We start from the raw sequence: 16437 nt of genomic DNA, 5'->3' as shown, positions 1-16437 counted from the left end.
ATGAGCGTCGCCGCAACGGATTCACGTATTCAGAATTTGCAACGAAGAGAGTTGAGGAAAGATTCCGACGTGCAGGAAACATTGTGGTCAACCGGTTCGATAGGTGCAACGAGATGTTTGAGGTTCGCAAAATGCAAGATGGTACCATTTACACTGTTAACCTTGCGCAATGACACTGCGACTGTGGCCATTTTCAGGTCGAGCGACTTCCATGTCGCCACGTGCTTGCATGTTGCGCCAACCAACGTCTTGATTGGCAAGTGTACGTGCACGATGTGTACAAGATGTCTGAAATTTACAAGGTGTATAGAGGTGAGTTCGTTCCGATGGGTGACCCCTCCACGTGGGATAGATACGAAGAAGCGAAGGTGATCGCCAATTGGACATTGAGGCACGCGACGAAAGGAAGACCGAAGTCAACCCGCTACGTGAATGAGATGGATTCGCGTGATATGCGTGGTCCTCGTCGGTGCACTACATGTGGACGCGAGGGACATAGCCGCAGCCGATGTCTTCAGCGCGCAGGTCCAAGCTCCGCTGGAGGTCATTAGTGGTTAATTTTTTCAATGTAACTTTATTATGACCTACTTCACAATTATATGTTACTTTTTTTGTAAGCTCATCATTTACTTTAACCTAGTTAACAATTTATAATAAATAAAGTTTTTGACCTCGGTGTTTAATTTTTTAGAGAACAAACATTTTCGATCCAAACAGAGTTACACGGGAACAAAGCTAAATATGTCATAATAATAAAACTGAACACAATCATCTAAATATAAGATACGACACTGAATACAAATCTGAATACAACGCTGAATACAATATCAACTAGAACAGACTACTTCCTCAGCGCCTTCTTCGCATACAAGGATGGGGTGTATTTGTCTGGAGGCGTAGTCTGTGTCCGTAAGTTATACGGATGACCCTGAGGCACACCGGCGTCAAGCCCACTACCAACGTCAGGACCACCGAAATCTGTCAAGCTCGCACCACCAGTGTCATACAAACCGGAGCCACTCATCCCCGGAGCACTCGCTCCACCAAGATCATACCAGTGCTGCAAGTCGTATCCCAAGTCTTCCTCTTCCCGCTCCGGGTACTCATTCAAATCAAACAACTGGCCACGTGGTGGTGCGGAAGGACCGGGCAGATCTACATCACCGGTCGGATCATCAAAGTCGAAGTCACTAGCATGACCTGAAGTGGCGCGACGACCACCAGAATGCTGAGATGTAGCAGGCCCTTCCTGCGGTGGCGGCGGGGATAGAAAATATGTATCTCTTAGGACCTGAGAGAAGCTGATGGTGTCAGATCCACCCAACGGACTAAAGTGACCCTCGGCTGGAATCACCAACTGTGGTATGTAGGGCTCAGGTGCCTGAGGCGGCTGTGGTTCTGGTATATATGCTGCCTGCTGCTGATATGCCGGCCACTGCTGGGCATATGCCGGATCCTGAAACTGCTGGGCATATGCCGGACCCTGAAACTACTGGGCATATGCCGGATGCTGAAACTGATGGGCATACGTTGGATCCTAAAACTGTTGGGCATATGCCGGATCCTGAAACTGCTGGGCATATGCCGGCATCTGAACTTGGTGCTCATATGCCGGGACCTGATAGTGGTGCTCATATGCCGGCACCTAATTATTAATTAAATACAATTAATAGTAATTACTGATAACAATTTATAACCCTAAACATTGATAATAATCATCATAATACTAGTAATTAATAATAATACATGTTCCTACTGCTCATGAGGCAGGACTTGCTCCTGAGGGTTAGCTGGTTCTTCCTGTTGCTGTTGTGGTTCATCGGCGCCACCCTCTTCACCTGCAACTCTATCTGACAGTCGCAGGTACATCCCATACTGCTATGTGTACCACTCGTAGTACACTGAGAGAGGATAGAAGTCAATAATCTCCTCGCCTAACTGCAATGTGTTATAGCGATCAAATCTCCACCTATTAACCCATTCACTGTAAATCTCTCCCCAGTCATGGTTCTGCGCTCCTGTCAACCGCTTGCAATGATCACGACCAAGGTCGAACGCCGGGCCTGGTGGAAGCTGTTGCATCCCGAACTGTCGTCTAACTTGGCCCGTCGGGTGCCATTCTATGCACTCGAATGACACTAGCGGCGAATGGGTGGAGCAGATAGCCAAGCGGGGAGCGAGGACATCCGGAACTCCCACTCCCATATACAGCCGCCATATAAACTACACATTAGTTACCAAGAGGCCGATTAGAAAAATTATTTGTCTGAATAAAAACATTGAACATTAATGGTTACAACTTACATCGTCAAATCCCATGTCATCGAGTGCTCGCCTAAAATGCTCTGTAGGCCGCCGTGTATATCTTGTATGTCAGCGCCAATGGCTCCACCTAACAAAAATGATAACAATAACAGTCACAATAACGATAACAATAACAATAACGATAACAGTAACAATAACAATAACAATAACAATAAAAGGCGATACCGTCGCGCGAGTGGAATACCAACATCGACGAGCTGATCGCGGGGTATAGGTGCCAGGAACGGCATACGCTCCCATGCCCAAACAAAAAGCAGTATCAGTGGCCATCCATCTCTTTGCAGTTGTATCGTGATGCACGATACAACGATCTGTATAGGTGTGCCAGACTGGCTGCCCCCCAACTGTATGCTAAAATCCGGTGGAAATCCCGAAGTAGCGGTAGAAACTTTGAGTTCAACGAAGTGGTCGACTTATCCGGAAACACAACCGTTCCGAGCACGTAGAAAATGTGCGCCCGAATGTAACGCTCAATAGACTCCTGAGTGTCACACAGCTCGGTATCTCTGCACCGCCGGACCCAGGGTATACTAACCTTACTCAATACGTGATCCTGCGGATCGGGCTCCCGACCATAACACGTGATGCAGTTCTCCACCAAAAACTGGTGACTGCTGTCTGATCTACCAGTAATGGGCTCCCTATTAACCGGGAGGCCAAGAATATATGAAACATCTTCCAACGTCACTGTCACCTCACCGACCGGAAGATGAAATGTATGGGTCTCCGACCTCCATCTTTCGACCAAAGCACTCAGTAGTGCAGAATGACCTCTCAGTTCGCCTACTCGTGAAACGTGTTAAAACCCAGTCAGTGCTAGTGAAGCTGTAGCTACCTCGTTAAAGGTCTCTGGCAGATCTAATTTTCTGGACAACAAATTCCTAATAGCTTGCGAAAAAAATTAACGATAAATAATAATAATAATAATAATAATAATAATAATAATAATAATAACAATAATAATAATCATAACACGAATACTAATCCTAATAATACTAGTTATAATAATAACAATAACAACATTATTTTTATTAATAATAATAATAATATTCGAATATATACATATATATATATATATATATATCATTAAACATTAAAAAAAATTACTTACCCATGGAAGATGATCTAAGTACTCAATAATGTGTTCTTCAGGTTTAGTAAAATCACGAACTATTTTTGATTTTATAATATTTAACCAAAATTTTCTATTCTTCTTCTTCCTCACAAAATTTCAGCAGAACCTTGCAAATTAGAACCCCAGCAACCTTTGCCTTTGCTTCCTGCGTTTTGCTTTCAGTTTGGTTTATAGACTCCATCACCACCCTCTTCAAACACGTGGCGTTCATGCAACATGGGAGCCTGCCAAGCGCAACTTGCGTTTTGCTCCTGACTACTGCCAAACGCAACTTGCGTTTTGGGAGTTCCAAGTGGTCAACATGTTTAGCATTGCCTGCATGCAGGGAGCAGGACGGACACGTTTCGAGGCTTGAACTTCCTCCTCTGCAAAACGCATGTTGCGTTTTGGAGCCAATAGCAGCTCTGCCATTTTCAGGTGTACCCAAAACGTAACCTGCGTTTTGCAGGTTACTGAGATTTGCAGATCCACATTTGTGGATTACACTCCATGAAATAATATATCAGAACAACACCATTTTATCTTCCATTCTTTAAATAATTTGTCGCAAAGAAAATGGGAAGGAAAATGATTATTTTCCATTGTTTGGTTGAGGAGGAAAATTAGAGAGAAAAAATTGGATGGAAAAAAACTGGTAGGGCCCATCAATTTTTTTTCTCTCTAACATTGAAAAGAAAATAGAGAGAAAATTAATGTTTCTCTCTCTACTTTTAATACTACCACTTCACTTTTTCAATATATTTTATAATATAAGGATAAAATTGTCTTTTTATAACATTTCTTTCCTTCTTATTTTCCTTCTATCCAAACACATCTAAAGAAAATAAAAATTCACTCAATTTTTTTCCTTTTCTTTCTTTTCTTTCTATTTCCTTGCTCTCTATTTCTTTCTTTTCTAGGCAATTTGATAAATAATTTTTTATTTGGTTTTAATTGCTTTGCAAGAGCATTCTTTTACTTTTTCTATTAAAAGATAATTAGTAAATAGTTTTTTTTTTAAAACACAGGACTCAACACAATAGGTAGAGCAATAGAAAAAGTCAGACACTACAGTCCAAACGTATAGAAAATAAGACCACAACACAAAGAAGAACCCCCTTATGTCATCTTCAGCATAACCATCAACAATTAAAGGAATCCACACATTTCCACTCGTTGGAGCTCATCACGGTCATGTTGATAATTTCTTCAACCCTTTTGCTTTTATGTTGAAAAATTTTTCTATTCCTTTCCATCCAGATGTTCCAAATAAACGCATAGAAGCATCTCAATCGCTACTCCCTATCCTCTTTTCTCCTCGGTTCCTCTGTCCATCATAGGAAATATTCTTTCATCAAACCCGAAAAGGACCATTGTCGGCCAACACACTGATATCCACGCACTCTACACCTGTCAAGCAAATTCACAGCCGAAAAATAAGTGATGTACATGTTCCACATCATTATTACATAAAACACATATATTATCTTCCTGGTTTATAATCCTAAATCGGCTTAGCATTTCTTTTGTATTCACCATACCTATTAAGACAAACCAAGAAAATAGTTCCACTCTTGGTGGAACTAGACCTTTCCAAACAGTCTTAGTGAAGTTATAACTAGTAACCTCCTCTGGGAGTTTACCTCCTGCAAAACCTGCACAAATGAGTTAGTTGAAAAAACACATTGTCTATCATATTTCCACACCACTCTATCCTCTCTGTTATTTACTAACTTCACAGGTCTCAATTCCTCATGTAAATATTTCAGAAGCTCCAACTCCCATTGAAATAGTTCTCGCCTCTATTAGAGGTTCCAAATCCACTCTAACCCATAATCTCTTATAACAGATCCACATTGGTTTGAAACAGAGAAAAGCCTGGGGAACCAATCCTTCAAAGATTCACAAAGTAATCATACATCCTCCCAAAATCGAGTACGTCGCCCATCACCAACCTCCATAGACAAGCCTGTAACCATCTTATCCCTTATATGTTGATTTGTTATTTGTATCTGGCATATATCCTTCTATGGGCCTCCTCTAGTAGGTAGCGCTTGAGTTGACAACAGCTCATTAGGATTCAGATTATGACATGAACATACCACCTTCTTCCACAACGGGCATTCTTCCTTTGCAAACCGCCACCACCACTTAAACAGTAGTGCTGTGTTCCGAACCATAGCATCTCCAACCTCCAACCCACCTAGCTTTTAGGTACCTACACTACTTCCCATCTTACTAATGCCATCCCATTACTACCATCTTCCTTACTCAATAGGAACCTTCTCTACAGTGAGATCAATTTCTCAGCAACAAATTTTGGCATCTTAAACAAGCTCAAATAATATACTGGCAGACTATTCAATACTGACTTGATCGGCACCAACTTTCCAGCTTTATTTAGTATTTTAGCTTTTCACAGACTGAGCTTCTCCTCTACTTTGTCTATTATAGGCTTCCAAGTCTTCACCAACCTCGGATTTGCTCCTAAGGATATTCCAAGGTATTTAACTGGAAGTGTATCTCCCTTACAACCCAATAAGCTACACATACGCTGGACCCAATGCTCGTCACAATTTATTGGTATCAAGCTTGACTTGTCAAAATTAACACTGAGGCCTGACATTAACTCAGAGCATCTCAGAAGCCTCTTGTAATTCTTGATAGTCTCCTCTTCTGGCGGGCAAAACAGAATTGTATCATCAGCAAATTGAAGATGTGACAGCTCTATACTATCTCTCTCAATTGACAACAGAGATATACGGTTGTTCCTAACTGCTTCTCCAATCATTCGATGTAGCACGTCCACAACCAAAACAAACAAGAAAGGAGAAAGCGGGTCACCTTATCTCAAACCTATTTCCATCTTGAATGACTTAGACGGTGAACCATTTATCAAAACCGATATAGATGCGATAAAACCCAATTTTGTGGTTTGTCTTGTGTAGAATTTGGGGGGTTTTATCAATATTTTCCGCACTTATTCATATAAATTGCATGGTTTTGTGTTTCCTTCCTAATTTTGCTTCATGGTTTAAAACATGCTTCTTTGACCTTAAAAATGCTATATTTTAATCCTCTTCTATTACCATTCGATGCCGTAATGTGTTTGTTAAGTGGATTCAGGATCTATAGGGCAAAGATGGCCTAGAAGATGGAAAGGAAGCATGCACAAGTGGAAGGAACATGAAGAATGGAGCTTTGGAGAATTGGTGGCGACGCGCTCACGTGGACGCATGTGGCTAGGACTGGTGCGCAAAAGCTCGCAGACTCAGATGACACGCACGCGTGACGCCCAGCACGTGACTTCATTAATGAATCGTGGCTGGCGATTTTCTGAGAGGCTCCAGGCCCAATCTAAGCTCAATTTTGCATGAAAAAACCCAAGGAACCAAGGGGGAAAGGAGGTCACACTCATTTTAGGGAGTACATCATCATTTTAGCTAGTTTTTTATTCTTGTTTTGTAGAGAGAGAAACTCTCACTTCTCTCTAGGTTTTAGCCTTCTCAATTTCAATTTCACTTGGATCCTTTGGTTAGATCTGAATTAATTCGATTTTACATTGCTTTAATTTGTAGATATCATTCTCCTACTCTCATTTAGTGTTCTTGTTATTCTAGTTATTTTGGATCTTAGATTTGGATCTTGTTTACATTGATTTCTATTATTGCATTGAGGAATTTCATGTTCATTGTTGTTAATTGCTTTGTTGTTGTTAGTTGTTTGTGGTAGATAATTTCAATTTGAATTCTCTTTTCAATTTCACAATGTCTTTCATTCTTGCTCACCAAGTATTTGAGGTAATGTCACTTGTAGTTATGAAGTAGATTTTCACTCTTGGCTTGGGGGTTGGGCAACTGGAGACACTTGAATTGTCAAAGCTTTTTGTTGATTGATAATTGAAAATTGCTAGTTGACTTGAATGCCACTAAAGCTAGTCTTTCCTTAGAATTTGACTAGGACTTGTGGACTCAAGTTGATTGTATCTACTTAACTTTTCTTTATAGTTAGAGGTTAACTAAGTGGAGTAATGGTCAATTCGTGTCACAATTGATGGAGGCAATGATGATAGGAATTCCAATTCTCACCCCTAGCCAAGAATTTTACATTGATTGATTGTCATTTACCCTTGTTAGTTTAATTTTTGAGTTTCTTTATTCCAATTGTTAATTGTTCATTGCTTTAGTTTCATGTTCATTTACTTCCAAGAGAACTCCTAACCAATGACGTACATCTCAGGGCAATTCCTAGGGAGAATGACCCGAGATTCTACTCTCGGTTATTGATTTTTAATTGTAGTGACACATTTTCTATCTTTGGTGTGGGATAGCTTGTTGGTTTAGTCTATACTCACAACAGAATTTTATTGGTAAATTCTAGACCGACAAATATCTCACATCAAATTTTGACGCCGTTGCTGGGGAGTTTGCATATGTGTGTCATGTTGTTGGTTAGTGTAAATATGTTGATATGTGAATACTTGCATTTTCTTTGATTGTTTGCGAATTTAATTGTTAGTTAGGATTTTTAATTGTTTAGTGCATTTCATAGACTAAAGAATTTTTTTAACTAATTCATAAAAGCTTTTTAATTTTGATATTGAATTCATAGTAGTATTTTTTAATAACGTATGAAATTTGGTGTGTTTTTTTCATATGGAGATCACAAATCTAACCTTTCGATTTGTGAAGTTTAACTTTTTTTTTTAATTTTTAAAACACAAAACTGACCCTCTGATTTGTGAACGTATACAAATCTGATCCTTCAATTTGTGAATTTTAATTTTTTAAAATTTTAAAATACAAAATCGTCCCTCCAATTTGTGAACTTACATAAAACCAATTTTTCGTTTGAACTTACACAAATCCGACTCTCCGATTTGTGAATTTTAATCTTTTAAAATACAAATCGGACTCTGTAATTTGTGATTACCTCTATACTAAATTAAAATATACCACTTCTCCACAACTGAAAATAATACAACATTAATTCTATATAAAAAAATCAGCCATTCATAAATCAAATGACAAAAATTTTTAAAATTACTCTCACAAAATAAAAATAACACCTATTAGTTTCTTATGCAAAATGTAAGAAAAGTTCAGTGTTATACACAATAATTTAGAGACTAAATTTTGAATTTGAATGTTTATTTTTTAAATATTTAATAAAAATTGATTAATTTTATTGATAAAGTAAAGTAGTAAACACAATAAAATATATTATTTTAATAGCAATCTATTACAACCCAAAAGTTATTATTATTTTTTGGTCCAATACAATAAAAATATATCTATAATGAACTTTCATTAGAATCAATGTGTTTAATTAGAAAAGACAAAATCTAAATTTTTATGCATTTATTGTGACATCTGAACAAAGCAATAATAACAAAAGATAGATGTCACTCTTAAACCCATGTCAGATTGGTTTTTTCATGTGTAAAAAAAAAACTTATTTTTACACCATAAAATTCACCTTTTTAATTTATATATTTATGAATCAATACTAGTCGATTTCTCATTTTTATCCACTAAAAATGTTGCTCCTATATTTTCTTATATTATTATCCTGATATAAACTTCCATCACAAAAGATAGAGATTTGGTATTACAATGATGCACTGAAAAGAAAGGAGACCTTAATACATTCATGTTAAACTAATCAATGATATAGCAAGTGCTAAATTGATACACTAATGGTTACAGATAGGGGTGGCAATGGATAGGGTAGGATAGGGTTTGGAGTCAATTCTAATCCTACCTGCGGGTTTAGAATATCTCAACCCTAACCCTACCCGTTCTTAACCCGCGGGTACTCGACCCTATCCGCGGGTTACAAAAAAGATGTAACATTATTATATAATTTGATAATAATTTAAAATAAAACTGACTTTTATGTTAAAAAAGATATTACATTATCAATTAATGATCTTCTTTTAATGACTAAGGATCTTTTGTATTTAGTGAGAAGTATTTGGTTTAATATCCACTTGAAACATATTTTATATAAATATATAACATATACATATATAGGGTGAGAGTTGGTCGGATAGAGTTGAGACTCAACCCATACTCTACCCGACCCGCACGAGAACCCTAACCATACCATACCCTACCTGCTGCGGATCGGATTGGCAACTCTACTCGATCGGATAAAATCGGGTTGGGTACCCGTAAGTAGGGTACATGTTGCCACCCCTAATTACAGATTTACTGGAAAAATTTGAAAGTTTGAATAATGAATAATAAATAATAAAAAATTTTATTTTTTGTAACCAGACGAGTAAAAGTCTGATATGTTTTGGAATTTGGACCATCCAAATCAGAGCCGTTAAAATGACAATTTATCCTAAAACAATATTGACTTTTGATTCGATAGTGTTTTCCTTATTTTTAGTTTTCAAGTGCTAAAAACTTGTCACCACTTGCAGTAGCAACTAGCAAGTCAAACGGAGCCAGGTTCATTGCTGACCCCAAATCCTCGAGCCTCATCTAGTCACCTTAGCCTTCACGGCTTCACACCCAGTGTGTATATATATGATGCCATATACAAACATACTTTACACTGCTGCTCCGCGTTTTCGAGAAAATCTCATTCTCACTTTCACTCATCACCTTTCTTCTTACTCGACAGTCGGTGTTCTTTTTCTTTGTTTACATCAGATTCCAAACTCCTAGGCGACCTTTTTTTTTTTTGGTTTAGAAATAAAGAAAGCAAGAAAGAAAGAAAGAAAACTCACACTTTTTCCCTTTATTTTGAAATGTTAATTTGTGGTTTTGGTTCGAACCTGCTTGAAGAGCTTCCATTTTTTATTTTCCATGTTGACGGTTCCGTTACGTTCATCAATCTTGGCTCGATATTCCCCGGGCTGTGTCGCTAAGCGTCGACATGTCTATTCCGATGGCGCATCCGATGCCGGCGCCGGCGAACTGCAGCACGAGATTCTCCAAGGAGCTCAAACCGCACGGCACAGGACCAGCGTCTTCTCCTGCTTCCATGAGAGCTTTCAACCGAAGCAGCAATGTCGGTTCCGGCGACGGCAATACCACCGTGTCTCCGACCTCTGTGATCGTCTTCGAAGACGGCGCCGGTCGGAGCAACGACGCGGGCGAGTTCAGCAGCGAGGAACAATCGCACGAGTTGAGAAACTTGCATGGCGTGAAGGAGAGTTCAGATTTCAACTATTCAAATTGGGCATTCACCGATTCCTTATTGAGTTTGGATTTCGAATCGTCTAGTCATTCATCTGCAAAGAATGCAGATTTTAACGACGAACGTGAATATGCGTGTGATGTTAAACGTGCACCTATTCTTACTTTCACTGTTAATAATGATTCAGATAATGATGATGTTGATGGTGATGGTAATCGTAATGAAGCTTTGGTCGATGAATGTGAACCGGTTAAGCCGGCTCCTGTGACTAATGGAAACAAAGGTTTGTGCTACCGGTGTTTCAAGGGTAGCAGGTTCACGGAGAAAGAGGTGTGTCTGGTTTGTTCTGCAAAGTATTGTGGGAATTGCGTGCTTGATGCTATGGGTTCAATGCCTGAAGGAAGAAAGTGTGTTGATTGTATTGGGTATCCAATTGATGAGTCTAAAAGAGAGAGTTTTAGGGAAGTGCTCTAGGATTTTCAGGAGGTTGCTTAATGAGTTGGAGGTTCGGCAGATAATGAAGGCTGAGAGGTTTTGTGAGGTGAATCAACTTCCTCCGGAGTATATTTGTGTCAATGGGAGGCCACTTTCGTTTGAGGAACTGGTTACGTTGCAGAACTGCGCTGCTCCTCCGAAGAAGCTTAAGCCGGGGAGTTATTGGTATGATAAAGTATCTGGTCTTTGGGGAGAGGTATGTTTGTTCTGTTTTTTTATATGCATTTGTATCATTGATTATTGGTTAACTGCTTGTGATTTGTTGTGGATCATGATTGTTTTCTGTGAATTTCACAGGAAGGACAGAAGCCTTGCAGAATTATCAGTCCCCATCTGAATGTTGGGGGTCCAATCAAGCCGGATGCTAGCAATGGGAACACGCAGGTTTACATCAATGGCAGCGAAATAACAAAAGTCAAGCTCCGAATGTTGCAGGTTGAAATTATATTCCATAATTATATGAAAGGAAAATATTTTTTGAAGGAATTTAGAAGGATGTGCCTTAAACTCCTAATAACTTGTTCGTTGTTAAACAAAATTGTTGTTGTTTGGCAGTTGGCAGGAGTTCAATGCGCTGGTAACCCACATTTTTGGGTTAATGAGGATGGTTCATACCAAGAAGAGGGACAGAAAAATATAAGAGAGAATATATGGGGAAAGGTGATGTTCCTTTTTTTTCTTTATTTCTTTATTTATTTTTTGTTTTGTGAAGACTATTTGTCTTATTTTGTTTGTTTTCTTTCATTATAACACAGTATTCTGTTGCTTGTATAGTCTGGAACGAAGCTTGTATGTGCTTTACTGTCCCTGCCAATTCCTTCTAAATGTTTAATTTTGTGTGGGGAACGAACCTCCAGTCCAGTTAGCAAAAGAGTTCCTGATTACCTTGAGCATGGAATAGTTCAGAAGCTCCTCTTAGTTGGCTATGGTGGATCTGGAACAAGTGCTATTTTTAAGCAGGTGATTTTTCATTTGTTAGTTACTAGTTGGGAAGATTATGTTGGACAAATGTGGGTGGTAAGTGTGCTCAACAAAATGATAATTCATGTAACTTATAAAACTGACATGTGAAATGCTTTTGGGAGTAGTAGTCTAAAGTTTAAACATAAATACAAACTTAGTCATAATTCTTTTTGTGATATGTTGTAGTGTAGTTGATTGGGCAACAGTTTCCTACTTTGTACTGATTCTTTCTCGAATAAGATATCTGTTGCTAAAAGCTAAGAAATAAATATAGTTAGAGAATTGTAAATGGTTATGGCAGGCCAAGATACTTTACAAAGACATCCCTTTCTCAAAAGAAGAACGTGAAAGTATAAAGTTGACCATTCAAACGAACGTATATTCCTATATTGGTTTACTACTTGAAGGTCGTGAGCGTTTTGAGGAAGAAAGTCTGTGGAATATGAAGAAGAAAAGACAATCTGATGTACTTGATTCTACAGGTATGAGTTCAATTTCTCCTTTTTCTTCTACTAAATTGACTACTTGGCCTAGCTTTCTTCCTTCTAAAGCACCATAGACATGGTTTAATATGCATCAAATGGTCACCATCTAGTTGGTCATCCAAATGTAATGAAGCTTAGAGACTTCCTTCACAGACAAGCAACTGAGGCTTACCAATTCCATAATTCTGTTTTCAATCTGTTATCAATTCTGTTTTGAGCAATTGGTAGTTACTTAAGTTATGCAAGACTATATGCGTGTGGAGTGTGTAACCTCTAATTGTATATAAACTCATCATAATGTTCTAGGTCATATGCTGAAAACCCATATTCAATTCAATATACAAAATCTTCAATTCTGTCAATTATCTCAACTTCACATTCTTTCTGTTTTGCTTCAACTCAATCCTTCTTCAGCCCTATTAAAATGGTTTGCAGCAAGCTTGTATATGTGCAGAATTGGTGTGTATTATTAGTGTCTAAAATGTCTTCAAGTGCCATTATGGGTCACAACTTTTAGTGTGTACTAAAATGAAATAGTTATATCTTACCTTGTTCCATCCAAAGTGACAACTGTAGACTGAACATTGAAAATTGTCACACACACACACACATAGGACTTTACTATGGGATGCTGCTCAAATTAAATTTAGAATTGTAAAAAGGAAATACTGTATAACAAGCAGAGAAGTATCAAATTTTGCTTGTCCATTTGTACTAAAGATTGGATGATTCCATTGTGGTTAACAACAGGAGTCAGTTCAAACAACAAGACAATCTATTCCATTGGCACAAGGCTAAAAGCTTTCTCTGATTGGCTGCTGAGAACTATGGCTTCGGGCAAACTTGATACCATCTTTCCTGCAGCTACTCGTGAATATGCACCATTGATTGAGGAGATGTGGAGTAGTGCAGCCATTAAGGCTACCTACAAAAGAAGAAGAGAAATAGAAATGCTACCAAGTGTTGCTAGTTATTTCTTAGAGCGGGTATGAGCTCATTTTTTTGTTTTTTTTGTTTTTTTCGTGTACATGTGCTCTTGACACTTTGATTCCATATGATCGTATGGCTGACATTTACATATTTATATAATTGCTTGCATATGGATGAAAATGCTAAGAGCAGGATGTCTTTTGAGTTGGTGGCAGTGAGAGAACTTTAAGAAAGACATGGGTGGATTTTGTGACTAAATACTGGAGTCCTCTATTGAGTAGGATAAATAAATATTTAACTCTATGATATGTATGAAAGGGAACAGCTAATTAAGGCACTCTTTAAGAACTCCAGGCTGGTAAATTTGTGCTTAGGCAAGAATTTCTTATGGATGATATTGTGTTAAAATTCTGGGTATAAGAAATCTCAAAATGTCAATAACTTTTCACAACATAATCTTTTTGTAATGTTTATTTTGTTCCAAAGAGTAATTATTATTTATTTGAATATATAAATATCTTGTCTGATTCTGGTAGTTTAGGAAATTCTATCTATTATATCAAACAGATTTATCTTTGATCAATTAGGACCCTGTGCAAATAAAAAATGAGCAAACTGATGGAGGGTAGGGATAATGATTTTTACTTGTTGCTTAGGTTAATTCTAATCAAAGGTTTTGGTTACTGCATTTAGAACATTCTATTATAGAGAACCTTAATCAAGGGAAGTGACGGTTGTGCTATAGAAAGCATTTAAGTTCCATATAGAGAGTTTATATGAGCCTAGCATATGCTTTATACTTTCTCAGGTCAATTATTTGGCTGGTTGTCAACCCCTTTCTTTTATGCTTTTAGTTATGCTAGCTAAATAATCTATATGATGCCAAACCAATAAACTTATTCTACTTTTAAGCGAATATTTTTTCATCAGGAGTGTCTATGAAGTTCTTGCGCCATATTTCTATCTATTATTATAATTATTGCATATATTTCTTTACTTTTCTTTTGAAAATTATTGCTTGATGAGTGGCTTGAGAATCTTGTGCTGCCCAAGGACAATGTTTATGACATGTAAAATCTTTGTTAAGGTTGTTGAGATATTGAGGGCTGATTATGAGCCATCAGATTTAGATATTCTCTATGCTGAAGGAGTTACTTCATCCAATGGACTGGCTTGTGTGGAGTTCTCATTTCCCACATCAACTCCTGAGGAAACTGTTGATACCATCAGTTTACATGATTCTTTTGCTAGGTAAGCCAAAAGTTTTGTGGCTAACTAGTTGCCAATTATGATATGTGAGAAATGTTCTGTTATTGCTATTATCATGTTTTAGCATAATACAGCGTACCTACTGTAGGAGTAGGGTGTCTATGAAGTTGATGGAAAGTTTATCCCCATCATAAATGCATCGGAAAGTGATTGTGTTATGCTCTGGTTCTCTGCTATTGCTGTTGTTATGTTTATCAAACAAAATGGAGGTTCTTTCAACCAACATGAATGTATTTATAGTCAAATGACATCTGGTGAACGGTTTTTTCTTTTACTTCATTGATGCTTAGATCACAGAGGCATGCTATCAAAATACAACAGTCAGGTTTATCGTGTAAAAGTTGACATATGTTTCCAAGAATGATGCATTCATATGTTTGGAAAACTACCTTTAAACATCTGAAAAATGTTACTTTTATGAACTTAAATATGCCCTCATAAATGAAAAGTTTTTTAGTGGAAAGAATGACATGTGCAGAGCGGATATGAAAGCTTTCTGATCTGTAGTGTGCTTTTCATTCATTGTTTGGTTTACAGGTATCAACTAATTACAGCGCATGCAAGAGGAATAGGAGAAAATTGCAAGTGGCTAGAGATGTTAGAGGATGTTGGCATGGTCGTCTTCTCTGTTGCCTTGAGTGACTACGATCAATTTTCTGCGGAAGGAAATGGTTGCATCACTAACAAGATGTTATCAAGCAGGAAGCTTTTTGAAACCATTGTTACTCATCCAACTTTTGAGAAAATGGACTTCCTGCTGATACTAAACAAACTAGATCAGTTTGAGGAGAAAATAAAACAAGTTCCACCAACTCGGTGCAAATGGTTCGCTGATTTTCACCCTGTAATTAGCCGTCAATGTTCCGGCAACAACAAAAACAGCATTAACAATAACTCTTCTCTTGCTCAGCTAGCGTCCCATCACATAGCAGTTAAGTTGATGCAGTACTTAAATATGCTAGAGAGATTGTAAAATGGAATCAAGAGCGACTAAACTTTAGTTTAAGTGATAACTCTATGTATAGCACTGAGGACAGTTCATTCTCTTTCAATGAATGCTAGTTCAGTTCATGGTGGTTAGTCCATACTCCATACATAACTCATGTATGACTTGCATTCTGTCTGTGTACATATAAATATTTACAAGGGAGCAGTGCCAGTGACGTGGAAGCACATTCCTTCTACAGGCTACTGAGTTGTAATCTACACTAGATATCTGTTAGAGTATATGTTGTGTTAAAACATGCCAGCACAGATCAAGGTGTAGTGTTCAAATTCATTTATATATATATATATATATATATATATATATATATATATATATATATATATATATTGATGTTTTTGTATTCGATGGGTGGCCATTTATAGTTGCAAACTTAAGATGGTGTGCAGGCTGAAATTGCATTAATTTTTTTTAATAAATGAAAAAAAACAGAAGTATCTAATGATTCAACAAGACAATATTAAGGTAGCGTTTGTTTTGACGTACTGGGACAGAGACTGGGAGACTGAGACATAGTATCATGTTTGTTGGTTCAGAGACTAGTACTAAAATTTCTGTCTCTGTCTTTAAAATTTCAGTATTTCAGTACTTCCAAAAAGTAGGGACACAATGGACTGAAATTTTTAGAGACGGAGACTAAAATTTTAATAACATTTTATATCTAAAATACCCTCATTTCAATTAATTAATTCCAA

The 16437-nt window shown here is 37.6% G+C and overlaps 1 protein-coding gene across 1 annotated transcript; it reads left to right on the top strand.

Moving 5' to 3' along the window:
* Nucleotides 1-10184: 10184 nt before the first annotated feature.
* On the top strand, nt 10185-15990 carry LOC112783992 (extra-large guanine nucleotide-binding protein 1). Its single transcript, XM_025827074.3, is given in 10 exon segments — nt 10185-11050; nt 11052-11285; nt 11387-11524; nt 11645-11749; nt 11864-12049; nt 12354-12534; nt 13288-13523; nt 14555-14718; nt 15274-15671; nt 15674-15990. Coding segments are annotated over 10 exon segments (2487 nt in total). The 5' UTR covers nt 10185-10330; the 3' UTR covers nt 15799-15990.
* The last annotated feature ends 447 nt before the right edge of the window (nt 15991-16437 follow it).

This window comes from Arachis hypogaea, chromosome 20 (assembly GCF_003086295.3).
Source record: "Arachis hypogaea cultivar Tifrunner chromosome 20, arahy.Tifrunner.gnm2.J5K5, whole genome shotgun sequence".
In the NCBI taxonomy this organism is placed as follows: domain Eukaryota; kingdom Viridiplantae; phylum Streptophyta; class Magnoliopsida; order Fabales; family Fabaceae; genus Arachis; species Arachis hypogaea.
The sequence above is the reverse complement of the archived record's forward strand: the minus strand, read 5'-3'. Positions and strand labels throughout refer to the sequence as shown.